Genomic DNA, 19572 nt, shown 5'->3' with positions numbered 1-19572 from the left:
AATCTATTCTCGGTCAAACTTCTCAATTTCCTAAACTTCTAATTTTTAAAATTTTCTATTTCAAGCCTAAATCAACTACGGAACTCCAAATCATTATTCAAACACACTCCTAAGTCCCAAATCACCCGAAAGAGCTATCGAAACTATCGAAACTCAATTCCGGAGTCGTTTGTACATAAGTCAACATCAGGCCAACCTTTTCAACTTAAGCTTCCAACCTCGAGATTAAGTGTCTCATTACATTCCGAAACATTTTCGGAACTGAATCAACTACCCCGGCAAGTCACATAACAACAATTAAGTATAAAATAAGCAGTAAATAGGGAACGAGGGTACAACACTCAAAATAACTGGTCGGGTCGTTACAAAAGCCCAAGTTGGTCTGAATCACAGTTACAGCAGAGCAAAGATCAAGTTCAATGTTAATTGTGTTGACAATATGGTTACTCAGGAAATTGTCCTACTTGATACTCTTGATACAGATATTAATACCTTTGCCATGAGAGTCAGAGAATGGCACTCTTGGCATTTCCCAGAGTTGATGAAGATTGTCAATGACAATTATCTATATGCCAAAGTAGCAAAATTTGTTGATGACAAATCCCAATTGTCTGAAGACAAAATTCCAGACTTAACAGAAATCGTTGGAGATGAAGATAAAGCAAAAGAATTTGTAGAAGCTGCAAAAGCATCTATGGGCCAGGATTTGTCGCCAGTTGACTTGATTAATGTCAAGATATTTGCATAGAGGGTAATGGACCTTGTCGAATATAGGAAGAATCTTTATGATTATCTCGTTCCTAAAATACATGACATAGCACTAAATTTGGCTTCTCTAATTGGTGAAGTTGTTGGTGCTCGTTTAACTTCTCATGCTAGTAGTCTTGATAAATTTGGAAAAGTGCTCTTCTTCTACCCTCACTACCAAAAAACAGCAAATTTGGACCCGAAAATTTTCGACCGAAAAAATTAGTCGGAAATTTTCAACTTATTCGGTTAGAAATTTCAAAAATAATATTTGTTATATTTTTTTAAATTCTTTCAACTATGTTTCCTACAACATTGGTCGCAACGTTTGGCGCAAAAATTCGGGATAAGAAATTCCGACAGATTCGGTCGGAAACTAAAAGTCAAACTATTTTGTTTTACCATTTGCGACCGAAATTGATGCAACCTTATTTAAAATTTGGTTAACTTTTTTTTAAAAAATTGCGACCAAAACAGTCGCTATTATTGCGACGAAATCAGTAGCAGAATTCTTTTAAACCCCCAGCCCCGCCCCCATTTCTTTCTTCTTCTCTTTTCTTTCTTTCTTCTCTCTTCTTCCTCCATTGAGACCCCCAGCCCCCTCTCCCCCCACCACCACCACCCAGCCGTCGACAACCGCTGCTCGTCGGAAAAGGTACGTCACTCACTTTTCTCTTCTTCCCCAACCCTCCTTTTTGTTAAATCCATCCCCTATCCGCCCCCTTCCCTCACCCCTTCGTTCTACTTAGATTATGTTAATCTATGTTTTAGTTTCTCTAAGTAATAAATGTTTTAGCTTGCAAGAATCAAGATTTGATTCAAACTCATTTTTTGCACAGCTGCTTGTGTGCTTCATTTGCGTTTTTCAATTCATGTTTCCGGTCCTTTAAATATTATCGTAGATTTTTCTTTAATATCAGATTAAATATAATCTCTTGTATTCTTCTTGAGGAATTCTTTTTCTTTCTGTTGTTCTCATTCTTTGCTAGATAGATTTTATTCTTTACATAGAGGTTGGTATGAATATCGCAAATCATACAAGAAGGTCAGGCAATATGTTTGTTTTTTGGATTTTGTTTGTTGCTATTACTAAAAGTTGCTATCATATATATATGTGTGTGTGAATTTGGGTCTAGGGATGTAAGACAAGTCCTTTGATATCTTTTTGGACTGTTCTCTATTCTCAGATAATTCTGATTGACTCGAATGAATATTAATTTTAGTGAAATTAGGAGGTAGTTAACACAAGTCTCTGTGGGTTCGACACTCTTCTTATCATTATATTACTTGTACGACCGCCTATACTTGCATGTGCGTTTGGGAGCGACAGGCATCTGGAATGCCGCCGTATTGTGTTCCATTTTGCGGCGGTTTCTTTCAACCAACCGCCGTAATTTAACCACCGGAATAATCCTATTTTTTATAGTGATGTTATATCTTCACATAACTTTGGTGTCGATTCATTTTGTTCCCAAAGGAATAATAATTTCTTATATTTAGAGCCAATTTAACTTTAAATTTCTTATTTTATTTTTAATAACGTAATATAGTAGCCACATAAATCTCATGGCATATATAAGATCACAAGTTCTAAGAATATTTATTTCTTCCTTAAACTTCATCTATAATCGAACAGGTTTACAAAACTAAAATGGATGGCACATTTGGTGATCTGCCTAAATAAAAAACTCATGTATAAATTATATAGTAATAGAGCGCAAAAGATTCGACCCAATAGAATTTTTCATTCTAACACAAGGTACTCTTATTTGTTCAATGAGCCAATATGGCAAGTAACCTTCGCCTGCAAGTAAAGCAAGCTAATACATGCGCAATAATCTTTCATTGCATGAAAGTGAAGTTTGGTTTGGCACCAAAATAAATGATTATGTCCCCGAATTTGACACCTAGTAAACTCAACGATGAAAGTGTCATGTAACTATTTCCTGCAAACCATCAAAATTCACAAGACAACTATGGACTAACGTTGACAGATAAAAGGACCTTCAAAAACATTACGTACACTCATCTCTGCGGTTTACACAAATGGAAAAAGTTGAAATTTGGAAACACCCTCGAACATTTACATCTCTATAGAGTTTGTACCTCATTACAAGAACCTTCACTTTTATTTTTCTCCATCAAGTTCACAGGAACAGCCAAATTCTTGGTGTTCCTCACTTGATTAAAACTAAAGAATTTTACGAAAAGTTTCAAGAACAAAAAGGTCGTGGAACTGCATACATCATTGTTGACGGACTTCATTTGGGGCAGAGGTGCTCAACTCTATGGTACTAGAGTTTGGATGTGTAAGAGAAGCCTCAATGTCTTTTGCATCTGAAGAATCTACAAATTTAAGATATTGCTCAATATCATTGGCATCTGAGCTGCCAAATCTTCTAAGATGCCATAATCCAGTTGTTTTATGCCTTCTTTCACTAATTGCAATTGAAATATCATTTGGGAAGAGGTCTCTCAGAACAAAGGCATAGATGATAGTTGTCACAAGCAGTGCTGTTACTGTGAGTGTAGCAAGAGAGCAAAGTATGACTGCTAGACACTTTGTCGCTGTGTTGGTAACGGCTGTTGAGTACCTGACAGTGGCAATAGCAGCTCCGGTCATGGGGAAAGTATACGCCCACCACGCCAATGAAAACCTGAAGTTAACAAATGAGACAAGCATTTCACATTAAGCCAAAGGTGAAGAGGAATAAGAGATTTCAGGACAAAGGCAAATTACTCATACCTGAAGCCTCGGAAGAAATTAATACGAACAGCCTGTAAAGGGACAAGAATAAAGGATTAGCCTAACACTTGAACATCAAGTATTTTGATAACTAAAGTGAGCAATATGATTCTCCTTAAGCTCAGAAACTTGATATCAAATCTTGTATCTTCAATTTTCTATTGCTAGTGACAGCACAACCCTCCTTGTATGAAGTGTGAATTCTACAGTAGCCTAAAACTTTACTAGATTATAAAATATATACTTCAACGTCATTAGCTGCATTACGATAGACAGAGAAACCATGTTGAAGAGTTCAATAAGCCTCATATTACCTAATCACGTTGCTAATAGTTTGAAGAACTTAATATTATAGAACTGAAAATGTGAAATAGATAGACTGACTCTTAAGAGATAGAAAGCATCAAAGGACCATAGAAAGAAAAATAAACATTGAACCTTCTGAACTGCATTCTCACGAATAGTATAGCTTGTAACTACTCATAAGAACCTTGACAAAGAAACTGTCAATAAACCTTTCAGAAATAATTAGAGATGTTGTTCTACTCCTAGCTGACTAGAATGGTTAATGATGTATTTGAATGCTAAATCTGCCTAGCATAATGACTTACCAGTGAAAAATAAAGGAAGAGGGCAATGAAATAAGAAATCCGAGATCCATAATCAAAGGATCCTTGGATTGCTGCCCATGCCATAGAAGCAACACTAGGTGCAGCAACAAATAGAAAGAAGACCGGGTGAAGCTCCTTTGGCAGCGTCTCATTTGTTGGAAGTCTTTGGTAAAGAGTTACAAATAGGACCAAATAATGAGCCAATCCAACAGCATAGAAGAATATTGGGCCTTCTTTTAGTCCCATGGTTGCACCAAGCAAAGCACCGACGAAATTTCCAACGACAGAGAGATGATTTACGGGACTGGCAACCTTTGACAGCCTTCGCTGTCCTCCAGACATCCATTGTCCATAGATCTTCAGCTCTAAGCAAAAGATTGGGGTCATAAGAATGTACCACAGAGATGTGTGCAGGTTTTTCGTAACTGATGGTGGAACTCCTAGTGCTAAGAATAGAAGTGCTATCCAGGGAGCAAAGAAGAAGTTAACACGTATCGGGTGATAGTATTCCCGACGAACTGCTTCGAAGTAGAAAATGATTTTCAGAGCGTAAATGAAAGCAACAATGGCCATAAGGGCCACAGATATGCACCAAAGGACAAGATTCATGTTCAAGCTTATGTGGAGGAATTTTGTTGAGGGAGAAGTGGCCAGAGCTTTCCACATAATAGCTTGGCTACTAACACCAAGACAGATACCGAAGGAAGAAATAGGGAATCGAAGAAGAAATGGCCATTTCCTGTCCTCTGGAAGAATACTTTGCTCAGAAGCCTGTACAGGAAAGAAACATGTGTTACCAACATTACCATCTCGATTCAGAATATTTGTGTTTTCGAACTAAAAAGGAAAGAAATAAAAGACATTTCATGTGTAGAAGTGCAGAAATGTGTATCTCAAAAGCATCAGTGCAACAAAAATTAGTATCTTTTAAGCAATATGAACTCAAGTTCCATTTTAGGCATGTAACTTCTTGGCTTTAAAATCAAAAAAGACATACAGATACATGGATTTGCTCTTACTTTAGATGAAGAAACATACCATCACAAAATAAACTACTTATAGCTGAGGATAAGTTCATCCTTTAATATCAATGCAGGTTGCATTCATTCAACCAAGTGATGAACGTCATGTACAAACGGGTGCACAATATCAATACGGCATGTAACAGACCCTCAAAATGCTTTTCATTTTTTTCATTTTCTTTAGCAATGGTTACTTGAAAGATCAAAACTGCAAATGCATTGATACATTCATGATCTCACATGCTAGTAATCTTTAAAGATATCTTCATCTGAAGCAAATTTCAGCAGACCACTAAAATGGGTGGGCGAAACCAAGGAGAAAAGCTTACCCGTAGAGTGTCCAATTCTGGTCCCTCCAACGCATCAAAGTATCGATGTACAGGGATATTTTCTCTCTCTGCAGTATTCGACTCTTGCTGTGCTTCCTGGTTCTTTCCACGCAAATTTGTTAATTGTCTCTCAAGTTTACCAGACCATGTTTTGAAAGAGTTGAACCTTGGATCCCTTTTCTTAATAATCTTGGGATTCATTGATGGAAAGTCTGAATAACTGGGAAGTTTCCCAATAGCAGGAGGCTCAGGAAATGCAGTATTTCTTGTCATTGGCTGAGAATAAAACTTGACCTTTTTATTATGTCTGGTACCAGCATCAGTTGATGTAGCAGCAAAATCGGAAGTGTCAATATTTCTGAATATAATCTCATTATTATCACTGAAGACAACTCTTTTTTGGCCTAGTGAGTGAGCTGCCAAAGGAGAGGGTGGCATGCTAATGGAAACTGAATGCTTCCTTTCATGCTGTCGTTCAGCAGCGGCTTCAGTTCCCTACAAATATCAATATAGAGTATTAGGCAAGTCAAATGTCACACTGTACTACAGAGTAATATCAATGATTCAAAGATCAGAGATGTAAAGTGTTTCAAGATCAGAATATAATAGACAATATGTCAGCAACATATGCATATTAGGGCCAGCAGAAAACTTCCGATTAATGGCTGAAATTAATCTGACATTCAATTCCCTAGCCATAACATTCGTTCTGGTTTATTTTTTTCTTTGACTTATAAGCTTTCACATGCAAGTTTATCCTCGCTTAATCAGGATTTAATATCTGAATGCCTTGAGTGAAACTAGTGCAAATGTCCCTTCCAGCTTGTGGTCAACTCTGAAATGACTAAAAAGAAAGGGAAAAGAATCTTGACGTGTGCTTCTGTTACGAAAAGTTTTAGATAGCAATTTTTGATCTCACAGAGTTCAAAAATCAGCCATTTAAATGTAATTTCTGATGGCTTCTATGACTTTGATCTTTAGCTACCTATTATAGGCACAGTCTGTCTGGAAAGGTTTTTTTGTTCTGTTCTTTAAAATTCTAAATGTGATCCTTAAAGGCAACAAAGTTGTTTTTGTTTTTGTAATCCACATGTTGGCTCATAACAGTAAGTTGAGACTGCCAGAAGTAGAACCTGACAACCTTAATTGAGTGGTCCTTCAAACATCCATGAGCAAAAACAGCTGGATTACAAACTATCGCAAGATACGATGATTCATCAAGTCCATCGAGATGTGGATAAAATCAAGAACAACTGAAGAATGCAGACTACTTTTCGAGGATTAATAAGAACAAAGACTTACCCCGATAGATGAGTTCACAAAATTAGATCCAGTTTGATCAAGATGATTATTAATATGATCATTATCTACTATGATATCAAAATCATCCATTTCATCTGAAATGAATTTGATAAGGGGTGGAAGTACTTCAGTAGAATCATCCCTAGCTGAATTAGTCACTTCACTTTTTTCCATGGCTATACTGCAGGATCTGCAAGAGACAGTAATCTTATTAGTAGGTACGTGCTACAAACACAGGAAAAGATAAACATTATTTTCGTATGCAACGAGCATAAAGAAGGAAAAAACATAGTGTAAGATATCCGTCGAATTCTAGGGTTGGATCACCCCAAATAACAAAATCTGTAGATAGTGTATATGTTCCATGGATCTCATATGAGCAGACATTCTCAAAGGTTGGCTTGTGCCAATATCATAGGATGCAAAATGTCATTTTTTTCTCATACATGAGTTCCATAACAAATTTAAACAGAACTTTTAGAGTTAATAAATTAAAGATACAGAAAAATCCAATCTATTCACGTTTCTTTAATTGATTCTCTCTATAACTGTGTCATCTTTTACTTTGCACAGACCAGAAGAAAATGAAAAAAGGATTCCTCCCTAAAACAGAAGTATTTGATACGATTTGTAGCCACTAGAAAGAAACTATTCAATCAATCTGTTCTATGACAAAAAATATACATTTGATATACTTTGCAAAATCTATTGATTACCATAGGTCCATAGCCAGAGATATAACTTCGACAAGCCTACCTCCTATGTGTTCCGCTGATTCAATGAAGACAATTTATGGAGTTGAAAATGGACCTTCAAGCAGCCAAAGTACTGAGATTGAATGAATCTCTCACTCGTAGCACCAGAAAGACATGAATTTTTCTCTGAAGGGGATAAATGACAATGAAAGATCAGCTAAAGGTCGACTATTAACAACCAAGTTTTGAGGGAAAACATGAGTCTGCAAGACACAGCTACATTATAAATAGGAAGATTCTTGCAAAGTTCTTGGAAACATACATTAGTCATATCATATTCGTTATGGATACAGCTGCCATGTATGAAGATAATAATATCCTTTTTAGTAAGAAAATAAACAAACAATTAATATGAGACCAAGAAAGGTCAAAAGTGTAAGATTTCCATGTTATACATGGTTAGGTGAAAATAGCAGGTACAGGCTTGAGTATTTGTCCTCCATTCTATTGACGGGTTTGATTTGCAACTCTTTGCCAGCTAATAAGCTGAACAACACGTATAATTGTTGAACACTTTAGGAATTAAAAGAGTTTGATAAGAATTTGTTTTCTTTATTTTAAATTTCTTATCATTAAAAAGGGGTTAGAGAGAGCAGTGTGAGATAGAACTATCCACCTACCAAAATTTTAAAAGGTTAGGGATCTCACCAAATAATCTATCTGAATTCCCAGTTAACAAAAACATAGAACATGGACCGTTGGAACGCTTAATATCCATATTTACCATTAAGTAGATTAAGTAGATGATGAACATTTCAGTAGGATCATACCCCTTAGTGGGCCTACTCGGATTGCAATAATTAGTCCAGCCACTAGGGTTCAAATAATTGAAATAAAGAAGTAAAGAACAAAGGGCGTTAGATTGGATGCTAAAAAGAGAAAAGAAGACCAAAAGAGCGAGAATACTACTACTGTGGGACTAATGCCAAATTAAAACAGATACACAAGACATCATCAGAGTCTAATGGCAACCTGCATATGACTTCATACAATCTCAACACAAAAGGTACTAAATCAAACAATGTAATAAATTCTTAGCAAACATCACATAAAACAAAGACAGACCAAATATAATACTTAGGCAGCTTCTGTCCTTTCGGCAAGTAATTCAATTAAGTCAATTTCCATTCTGATAGTTTTGGGTACGCACTCATAATTCACTCAACAATTCTCCACAAAAATAGCATTAACGAAATATAATATAACCGACCTTTTAATGTCAAACGATTGACAAATATAATAGAAATCAAGGGTATTAACAGATGCCAACAAAATAAGACGCTGGGACTAAATTATATTTTTCAGCTTGATATAAAATAGATGGACACAGCAACAGATATGACATAAAACTCCAGGCTTGATTATCAGCTTGTAATGATATATTCTTCTAGCTGCATTTAAAAACAATAGGTGATGAAAGAAAATGAAATATGAGGAATTCAAACCGAATTTGTATACACATTTGGTTATTTATTTAATTTCATTTCAAATCAAAAATAGACAGCCAAGGAATAGGGAAAGCATCTAATTAAGCATCTTCGAGCCGTCGATTAAAAGACTGCCTAGCAACCAATTATATACAAAAGTCAAAAACATTAAAAAATAAATCTTCAAGTCAAGCACGACATATACAATTGTTTATACTTATGGAAAGTGGCCCTGCATACAGCAAAATATTTCAGCATTAAACGAAACCGTGGCTGAGATGGTTCATTAGTACAATCCACGGCTTTTCTTGGGATGACCACTCTAATTTGTTGCACAAGACACCATATAATATAATAAGAGTTTAACTTTTATACATCGATGGTGTAAAGAGTTTACATAAAAAATAAGTAACTGTCAATAATAAGATGAATCTATAACTTTTAAAATAGAAAAAAATAGTTCGGTGCACAAAGTATTCCGCGTTCACGAAGGGTCTGGGGAAGGACCGCACCTCAAGGGGGTATGATCCAGGCAGCCTACCCTGACGCAGGAATCAGTGACTGATTCCACAGCTCGAACCCGTGATACACGGGGACAACTTGACCATTACTCCAAAGCTCTCCTTCAACTTTTAAAATATATAACCTACTATAACAGATTTAATAACATTTATAGTGTAAAGAAATTTTACAGTATTACTAGTGCATATAAGCTAAATCCTATAATCAATACACTAATAAGTTTTTGGGAGAGCCTTTTAACTTGCCAAAGCAATTTTGATTTCTTTCTTTTTAGTATATACATTTACTTGAAAATGCATAATAAGTAATTAAAAAAACAATATTCAAGCAACATGTTGAATTAAAGAGAGAAAATGACCCTCTATAGCCGCTCAAAATTTTAATAGCCCATATTTTTCTTCATTGACACGAAATGTCCCTTCGGCCCAAACATATTATATTTAATAGCCCGAAATGTCTATTTTATATATTTTTTGTATAATGACAGTCTATTTTGTAAATTTTTTGTATAATGATAGTCTATTTTGTATATATTTTGTATAGTGATAGTCTATTGTATATAAATTGTATAGTGACAGTCTATTTTGTATATAAATTGTATAGCGAATATTTTGTATAGTGACAGTCTATTGTATATTTTTTGTATAGTGGCAATTTATTTTGTATATATTTTGTATAATGACAGTCTATTTTGTATCCCGAGCACTTTTATCTATCCAACTTGTATAGACTGTTGTATGATGTATAAAAGTGTATATTATTCTTTTACCTTAACCTTATCTATCCAACGTGTATAGATTATTTTGTATAAAAATTTATAATTAAGAAGCTGCTGACATTTCTATTAAAACAAAAATCAAAGAACGGTAATGAACAAACACAATAGGTCCACTTCACAAAAAGATTAAAGTAATTCTATTGAATCACAACTCACAAGACTCATGTTACTCTAATTAGTTTTTATTTATTTAAATTTTTTGCTATTTTTTAGTTTCTATGAAACAAGCATAAATTTCTTTCTGCTAATTGTAAGTGTTAGTAAATTTAAGGAACTCATTATTCGTAATATGAAAAATTGGGTATCTCTCTGATGAATAGTTAAAGAGTATTTTACACCTTTTAATTTTTATCCATAAAACAGGAGATTGATTCAAAATGGTCAAACTTGACCTTAAAAAGCAAAATGTGACACTTATTCAGATTAGAGGAATATAAAGACGAAACCTTTAGAAGAAAAAAGAAGAGAGAGAGAAATTAAAACTTGCGCATTTCACCATAAGTTGGTGCTTTTGGTTTTAGTTACATGAAATTTTTATTTCATTTCTCCATTTCATCAGTTATTAAAAAAGAAGTGATATCGACTTTGAAATACCTTTCAGTTGTCTACTAAATCCTGCAAATCAAATGGAGTTAAATAAGAAAATTAATTAATTTTTAAAAATTTAACAATTTATGGTGGAGAAAGAATGAAGAGTAGTAGATCAGAATAGATTAAAAAGTATACTTTGCAACTTGAAGAGTTGATCAAATAGGTAGGCGCATTTCTGTGTGTAGCCAATGTAATAAATTTTTGGCTATAACTTGCAATCAAATTTAATAGACTAGTGATTGTCTTAATTTAGTGCCGAACAGCCATAAATGAAGTTGTCTCAAACCAGTAATTCATACATTTCAATTCTGCACATGAAATAATGAATGCGTCCAAAATAAGTAATGTGTACAATGAATGCCGTGGTTCCAACTGGATGTTAGCTTTAATTTTAGTCCTAGGGACCTCATCTCTTTCAGCATAATTTAGCTCCGCGAAACATGAGAAAACATGTTAGCTGTAAGTTGACCACGCAAATACGTATGCTTAATTTGAGAAAGAGAGAAAAAGGAAGGAGATTTTCCTTTATATAAAATTATTCTCATAAATAATACTCAACACTCTTTGTTTATTCCAAAAATAACAGTTTAAATGATATTTCTAGCAACTAATTTGAATTTGAATTTACAATAAGTTGGGGGTTAATTTCTTCCTTTCTTTTCCCTTAAACCTAATTTCTATCTATTCCTTTCGTATGGCGCCTCTCCAGCAGCAACTATGTTCCGCAAACATCATGGAAATCTCAAGAAGATACAAAGATCTTCTCTTGCACTTTTTTCCCGTGCAAGCTAAACCAGAGAAACTTTTAAATGAAGGTGGTCTAACTTCTTGGACTTTGTTGTCCGTGGTTGACGAGCACAAAATTCAGTAATAAAATATTAGAGCTCGCTAGTCAAAGATAATATAGTTTATGTATCATATTCATAGAAATTAGATTAAATAATATTTTAGTAATTTAAGGCTTAACACTATTCAAGAGGAATAAACCTTTGAATTGAGACGATTAATACAACTAACAAACTAAAATTATTACTAAGTCAAATTGATCACAAAAAAACTGAGAGATGAGCATCAATGGTTAACTATCAATATGAGAAGTACGGATTATGAGAAGATAGGTACAAGATTACTATTCAAGATCTAACTCCGTTTAAATTTACTTTTAAGGTTCTATATTGATTCTCACGAATTCAATAGGTGATTAGCTTATTCTTACGGTAAAGATTCTCCTCTCGGATAAAGCTAAACTTTATGAAATAAACCTATGTAAAGCACAATGAAAATATACAAGAAATCTCGTTTATAGGAATGGTCTAAGAGAAACTTCTTACGAACGTATCTCATTCTTAATTCAAATTGTAAATCACAGAGTCTTTCGATTACTTTAAAGAATCACTAAAATAAATTAATGCATATATTGCAATAATATTCAATAAAGTGTTCCTCTTTCGATTAAACAAGATAAAGAAAAAAAAACACAACTAATATTAAAGCTTCTCCAACTAATTTAAGCAATTAAACAAGAGTTAAATCCATGAACAACAATAAAGTCAACAAATCATATCAAACCCTAAAGTAAATTGCTCTATAGAAATGGAGAAAGTCATCACAAAATAGTTAAGAAACATAAAAATTGTCCAAACTAACTTCACGATACAAACTCTCATATTGAATCGATCATTGGTGAGAAAATTGATGAATTCTTGTATTTTCACGCCTTAGCCTCTCTCCAAAGCTCTTCTAGGTCGAACCCCCTCTTCAAATTATGTTTCTAGTGTATTTTATACCATGTAAAAATAACCTAAGACCGGAATACCCTTAATAAGGCGAAATATAATACTTAGCCATAAAAATACACTACCTCCTCGCAGGCCCCGTAGCGTCAGTCCTTTTTTCAACTTTTCGTTGATCTCTGAACTCGATCCCGGATGAATTTCTTAGACTTCAACTCAGGCTTTGAAGCTTTAAAGTGCATGTTTTAGCTCCAAAAATACTCCTTAGCTCGAACCCAAGTCATACACAACAAAACTCATGTCATAAGTATCAAATGTTCACATTCAAGCTCAAACACGATTAAAGTATAGTATATAATAGGTGAAATATAGTAAAAAAATTATGTTTCTAGCCTACCTCATACTTAAACCATTGCTCATCCTCGAACAATATAAAATACACTTCAAACAAGGACGCCCTTTTCAAGCAACTCTTCTAAACTTTTCATGCCACGAATATTAAAATAGATAAAGCACCCTAGCATAACTTCCTAACCTCAAGACTCGACTCAAAAGCACAAATGTTTCAAGACTCGTTCACTTACTCTAACAAAAAAGCCAAAGACATCACTTTTTTCTTGAAAGGCATGTGCCATTCACAATAACAACAGTGAGTAGTCTCACACACATAAGATTCAAAAAGAATTAGGGACTTACAATAGAAAGAATTCACTTACTATCAGAAATAAAATTCACGTGCCACACATGATGTACCATCGGCTTGCCCAAGGTATAATACTCTACCAATTCAAGCTCACTCAGTCAAGGATCAAGTAGAACATTATTTGATTGTAATGCATGCTACGGGACAGGTATGATGCAATTTGAATAATAGTCACTACACCTCCCTAATCACTTGATACATACAACTTCACCAATTTAAACCATTTTTACATGAGCAACATTTCCCCAACCTTCAAACCAAAATAACATCAAGGTCCCATTTTCGTTAAGCACAAATAAAGAAAGAATTATGCCAAGCAAGGAATACTATTTTTTTCTAATATTTAAAACACCAAGTCGTTTTTCTTTCTCTAAGTTGTAATTTTCTTCCTATATGCTTTCTCCTTTTTTTTTCTTTTACAATTTCCTACAAGTGGTTCTCACAATTCTTTCAAAATAATGTATCTTTCTCCCTTTTTGATAGTTTCACTTAAAGTCCAATCTAACCTCCGCTTAATTTTTTACAAGCTCATACCAATTTCAAATGCTCAAGAGAGGTAACGGGTTCAAAAATATGGTCAATTCAAACAAAGTGATTAGGTTTGTAATATGGTTGCCAAAGAATCAGGATTACAGGCTCAAAATAGCATATTAGGATACACAATATTTAGGTGGGTAAAAGACATATATCTGGCTAAACAAAAAAATACCTTTATCACTTTCTCTACTGAACAAGACTTACCATTTTGCTTTGCAAACACTTGGGGTAAGTTTTAGACATGAAATGACATGCACATAATATCAACAACATTCTTACACACACATTGGTATACAACTCACTCAGAACTGGATCCATTTCGACTCTCTTATCAGAGCAGTTAAGCAAAATTAAATAATTTAAGGCACTTAAAATAAGTCAAGACATGAGCCTAGGCATCAGAACTAAGGCACTTATGACTCTCAAGGCATAGAGAAAATCATGAAACATTCCTCCAATTTACACATTAACACAAGATTCTCTACTTCTAAAAAGTTAAAATCTGTCTATACCTGGTTCAAGTAAAATCCTTAAAAAAGATTCGCGGCATAAAAAAAAATCAAGGGGTAATCATTACACTATCTCAGAAAAAAAAAAACAAAGAAAAAAATTAAAAAATACAAGCCATATTTTTTATTTTTAAATTTTTTCTTAACTTTTTTTGTTTGTTATATTTTTTGAATTTTTTAGACAATTAATAATGAATGAAATAATTACAAACACATATATACTTCCCCCACACCACACTTTAAATTGTGGTATGTCTCCATGATACACAAATAAAAGGTAAGAGTTAAAAGGAACTCCCCTGAATTTTTTTCTTCTCCGAAAACTTATGAACTCAACCCCTAATTTTAAATTAATTTCTCATTTATGCTTCTTAGAATTTTTTATGGAGCTCATTAGGCCAAGTTCTTTCGAGGATATCTACAAGACATGCTCTTTTTTTTTCTTTCTTGGCATTACTTTGATCGGCGGATTGTCTATGCAGGATGGTCCTCAACTTATTTTTGTATTCTTTCACAGGATCAATCCATGCATCTTCCTGTAAATCTCCAAAAATAAAATTTACACTATCAAGATTAGAATAAGAAAATACAGGAAAAAAGCCATGAGAATTGTAATGACTCGACCGGTCATTTTGTGTATTCGAGCCCTGTTTTCCCATTTGATGCTTCCCATATGGTTGGTTGTTATTTTGTGACTTGCACAAATGGTTAGTTTTGTTCCAGAAAAGTTTTGAAGTGAATTGGAACACTTAACTCTATTTTTGGAAGCTTAAGTTATAAGAGTTGATCAATGTTTAACTTTTATTTCAACGACCTAGGATTCGTTTGTCGCGCCCCATTTTCTCGCAAAAGCAGGTTTCAACATGTGACAACTCTGTTAAATGTGTATTAAAAGAGAAAAGTCGCCACCTAATATTTTTGAGGCGCATTAGGGCACCTATTTGCAAACAACTCTATTTTAACTAGTCTGTATCACCAAAGATCGGGTAAGGGCTCAAATTACCTCAAAGAGAAGGGGTTAGACACTCTTCAAGGTCCACACCTATGGTTCACGGGTGAATCTAACACTATGTGAATTATTGAATTATAATTACCCTATGTGATCATATAAATTAGAGCAAGGAGTCCAAATATCTAATTACAAGATGAAACAAGCATTAAAAGAGATTGCACATATGAAAGAAGTGGGTTATACATTAATAAGTGATTGGTGCAATATTTTGAGGATTACAAGATAAAACCTAGTTTGAGCTACGTTCAATAAACAAGTGTACAAATAGTAACCACATATGGGGGTCCTAAATCTTTTAGCCTAAAAAATCACCCCGTGCAACATAAATAATACTTTGTAAATCCCTTAAGTGTAAGGGTTGCTAATATTATTTAGCGGGCACAGACTATCATCTCCTGCTATCCAATTATTATCTTAAAATTGTTTACCTAAAGCGTTCTAGTTCAATTCTAAACCGTGTCCTATGCGTGCTTTACTCGCCCCATGCCTATGGTCCAGGAGGCTTTTGGACCTACTATTTTGGTAGTTCTAGACTTCCCTTAGGCCGCTCAAAATGAGAAAACTAAGCGCGCAATCAAAATAAATAGGACTTCATATAATAACATAAAATGGCTCAAGTTCACCACATCATATAGACTCATGTGCACGCAATTAAGCAAACAATTATTACTTATACTAATTATATTCAAGATTAGTTAAACGGGCAGCTGTGGATAGGCAAGCTTGGAATTAAGACATGCTAAATTGTTTCCTCTTATAGGCATGGTTTCTATGTGATTAAGTAATTCCAGCAGTTAGTGTAAAGTCCTATAGGCAGGATTTCTAGGTGACCAATTTTGACGAAGAAGTTGTTTTAACATAATTCCATTAAAGGATCCTATAGTCATGCTTTCTAGGTGAATAATGGCATCCTATAAACATGATTCGCATCTGGTAGTGAAGTCATTGAGAGTGAACATTTATTCATTTGTCCCTATAGGCATGCTTTCCAGGCGGGCTATGTAATAAGAAGAGAATAATGGCAATATCAACTTTGATTACTTGAGTTGAGATCCTATAGACATGGTATCTAGATGAGTCACATAAGTACCAAAGCATGCAGTTTTAGTTATTATGTTAACGTCCTATAGACATAGAATCTAGATGTAGCAATGAGCAATCAACAGGTCCCATTTTAGCTCCTATAGGCATGCTTTCTAACATTAGATTAGCCCTAAGTCATATTTTCTAAGTGAATAGGCAAGCAAATCAGCACATGGTACAGATAATTCCCAAAGACGGGGCATGGCAAGCAAATAAACAGTTAAATCCCTATAGACAAGTTTTCAACCCATTCATGCAAAGGATAAAGTATACTAGTTCACCCATTTTCACTAATCTCGCAATTTGTTCGTTATTACAAGTTATTACAGGTCCAAAATGAAATAATACAAACTCAAAGATTACAAACTGAAACAAGTACAAGCCCAATAAAGCAGTTACAAGCCCAATACAAAGGTTACCCAGGGATGTCCTTAGGCCTTCAATAGTCTTACTCTTCGCACAACAACAGACCCAAATCCCAAGATCATAAGGATAATAGAGTAGGCCTGAATCCAATTTTCAGATTGTAACGACCCAATCAGTCATTTTGTGTAATTGCATCCTGTTATCCATTTTATGCTTCACACACATGTGTTTATAATTTTATGACTTGCGGGGTTGGTTAGTTTTATTTCGGGAAGCTTTCGGGTTGATTTGTACCCTTTGATTCTTGACATAGAAGTTTAAATTAGAAATATTGACCAAACTTTGACTTTTGTGAAAACACCACGGAACTGTATTTTTATGGCTCCGATAGCTTCATATTGTGATTTCGGACTTGATCATATGCCCGGAATTAATTTTTGAAGTCCGTAGGCTGATTTATGTTGATTTACCGAAATTTGGCAATTTTAGGTTGAACGATTTGACCATAGGTTTTCTTTTAGCTATCGAACTCGAAATTTGATTTTCAGACTTAAAATAGGTCCGTTATGGTATTTAGAACTTGCCTGCAAAATTTGGTGTCGTTTGGAGTTGATTTGATAGGATTCGGACGTTTAGTTATAACTTTAGAAATTCTTGAACTTTACATTGAAATTCATGCGTTTTAGAGTTTATGTCATAGTTTTAGATATTATTTTTGTGTCTTAATCGTGCGAGCGAGTTTGTATGATATTTTTAGACTTGTGTGGAGGTTTGGTCTGCAGCCCTAAGGGCTCGGATGAGTTTCGGACATGTTCCGGAGTGTTTTGAACTGAAGTTGGAAAAAATCTAGTGTATGTGCCTCTGGTGTCGCAATTGCAAACACCAAGGTCGCATTTGCGAGCTTAATATGGGGGCCTCAAGTGTCACAATTGCGATGTCAGGCTCGTAATTGCGAAGTGGTCTGGGATTTGGGGTAGTTCGCATTTACGACAAACATGTCGCTTTTGCGAGGGCAGCAGGGTTCGCAATTGTGAACCCATCTTCGCATTTACGAAGAGCATCCCATGCCTATCAGTGCCACAATTGCAAGATTATCTTCGCAATTGCGAGGGTCCGCAATTGTAAACCCATATTGCAAGTGGGATAACTGAAGCTGAACATAAGGGCTGAAAGTCGAGATTTCATCTCTCATTTATGAACCCCTAGACTTGGTAGGAGGCGATTTGAAGAGGGGATTTTCACCTACAAACTTTGGGTAAGTAATTCTAATCTATTTCTAATCATATTCCATCAACATATCTTAGATTTTAATATCAAAATCATATGAATCAAAGTGAAAATTTGTGAAACTTTGTTAAGTTTTTGAAAAATAAGAAATTGAGTTTTGAGAGTCGATTTGGACTCGGGTTTTGAAACTAATCGCATATATGAACACGTGGGGTCATGGGCAGTGGGAATCTACCATTGGACCCGAGTTTTGACCGGGCGAGCCCTAAGTTGACTTTTGTTGATTTTTTAGGAAAAGTATAAAGATCTTAGCTTTATCTAGTACAATTGATTTCCCTAGCATTGTTTCATCATATTAAGTCTATTTTGGTTAGATTTGAGCCGTGCGAAGGTGAAATTTAAGGGAAAAGCTATTTTCGAGTGTTGAAGTGGCCTAGATGAGGTAAATGTCTTGCCTAACTTTATGTGGGGGAACTACCCCTTAGGATTGGTATTGTTTGATTCTTTGGTGTTAAGTTGTGAAAGATGTTATCACAATGAGGCAAAATTGTTATTGTTGAAACACCTTCCTTGTTGAGAATGTTACATTAATTGTTGTTGTTGATATTCTTATACCCATTGTGGTGGAGCCGTGGACTATTATTGTGAAAATATTGATATTGTTGATTGTTGGCAAATTTTGATATATAGGCACTTATTGTCACGACCCAAACCGCATGGCCATGAAGGGCACCCGGTACCTTACTCAACTGAGTACCAACGTAACATATCTTTTTTATCATACCATTATGGGAATGTGGGCCAGAAGGGCCGTCATGAGATAACTAGAATAAAATATAAAGGAATAATAGACATAGGATGACCCAATATGGTATACAAACTCATACATGTGACATACGGGCCTATACAACAGAAATGATCATTTGTACACTCAAAACATAGGCCGACAAGGCCATACAATCATCCATATATATGTTATATGTCTACAAGCCTCTAAGAGTACCTAAACATCATAAAGGCCGAGACAGGGCCCCGCCATACCAATCTATACATGTCCAAAGTATACTGACCAAATATGCAACTCCGGAGCAAGTTGAGTGCACCAACACCTTCCGCTGAGCTGATAACCTACTAGGAGGACTATCAACCTGTCTATAGGGACCTGCGGGTATGAAACGTAGCGTACCTAGGCAAAAGAGACGTCAGTACAAATAAAGTACCAAGTATGTAAGGCAAGAACATAGGCAACCCTAGTACTTCTAAGAATAGAGTCACTTGTGAAAGTTGCATGTTTGCTCGTTTCGTTGTATCATATGGATCATGCCAAAAGGAAAGAAGGGATAGCCTTAACATACCTTAACTACGTTGAGTCCTTAATACATTCCAAGCAATTCTTCAAAAAACTCAACTCAGTCTACCATAGCATAATGAGATTCAAAATCAGTGCTGAGTAAAGGCTAAGTCCGCAACTTAAACTAGTAGCTCGTTTATGTAAATTTGGGCAGCATCTCCCCTGTAACAAGGGCCTCCTCCAATACCATATACCAACAACAAAAACCAGAGCAATACAAT

The 19572-nt window shown here is 34.9% G+C and overlaps 1 protein-coding gene and 1 long non-coding RNA gene across 4 annotated transcripts; one reads left to right on the top strand and one right to left on the bottom strand.

The window, feature by feature from the left end:
- The first annotated feature begins 1180 nt into the window (after positions 1-1180).
- Positions 1181-6156, top strand: LOC138893318 (uncharacterized). Its single transcript, XR_011408575.1, has 2 exons — positions 1181-1402; positions 5415-6156. It is a non-coding gene; the product is annotated as an uncharacterized lncRNA (long non-coding RNA).
- LOC104095868 (S-type anion channel SLAH2-like) lies at positions 2664-8992 on the bottom strand. 3 transcript variants are annotated; one of them, XM_009602103.4, is made up of 7 exons: positions 8723-8992; positions 7514-7638; positions 6758-6947; positions 5456-5950; positions 4105-4875; positions 3494-3525; positions 2664-3404 (listed from the first exon to the last, which is right to left on the bottom strand). In XM_009602103.4, exons 3-7 carry the CDS (start codon positions 6929-6931, stop codon positions 2993-2995), a joined length of 1884 nt encoding a protein of 627 aa, XP_009600398.1. In that variant the 5' UTR covers positions 6932-6947; positions 7514-7638; positions 8723-8992; the 3' UTR covers positions 2664-2992. The 3 variants fall into 3 exon arrangements, with proteins under 3 accessions (XP_009600398.1, XP_009600399.1, XP_070033484.1); XM_009602104.4 differs by lacking the exon at positions 8723-8992 and adding an exon at positions 7775-7907; XM_070177383.1 differs by lacking the exon at positions 8723-8992 and having other exon boundaries at positions 7514-7900.
- Between the last annotated feature and the right edge of the window lie 10580 nt (positions 8993-19572).

The sequence above is a fragment of the Nicotiana tomentosiformis genome, chromosome 6, assembly GCF_000390325.3.
Source record: "Nicotiana tomentosiformis chromosome 6, ASM39032v3, whole genome shotgun sequence".
NCBI classification, from domain to species: domain Eukaryota; kingdom Viridiplantae; phylum Streptophyta; class Magnoliopsida; order Solanales; family Solanaceae; genus Nicotiana; species Nicotiana tomentosiformis.
The sequence above is the reverse complement of the archived record's forward strand: the minus strand, read 5'-3'. Positions and strand labels throughout refer to the sequence as shown.

Excerpts from the sequence above, each read along its gene's own strand:
- LOC104095868 (XM_009602103.4), bottom strand. The coding sequence starts at position 6,931 with ATGGAAAAAAGTGAAGTGACTAATTCAGCTAGGGATGATTCTACTGAA. Across the intron at positions 4,876-5,455 it reads CAGAATTGGACACTCTACGG|GCTTCTGAGCAAAGTATTCT; the intron begins GTAAGCTTTTCT and ends TTTCCTGTACAG. Across the intron at positions 3,526-4,104 it reads TCTTCCTTTATTTTTCACTG|GCTGTTCGTATTAATTTCTT; the intron begins GTAAGTCATTAT and ends GTCCCTTTACAG.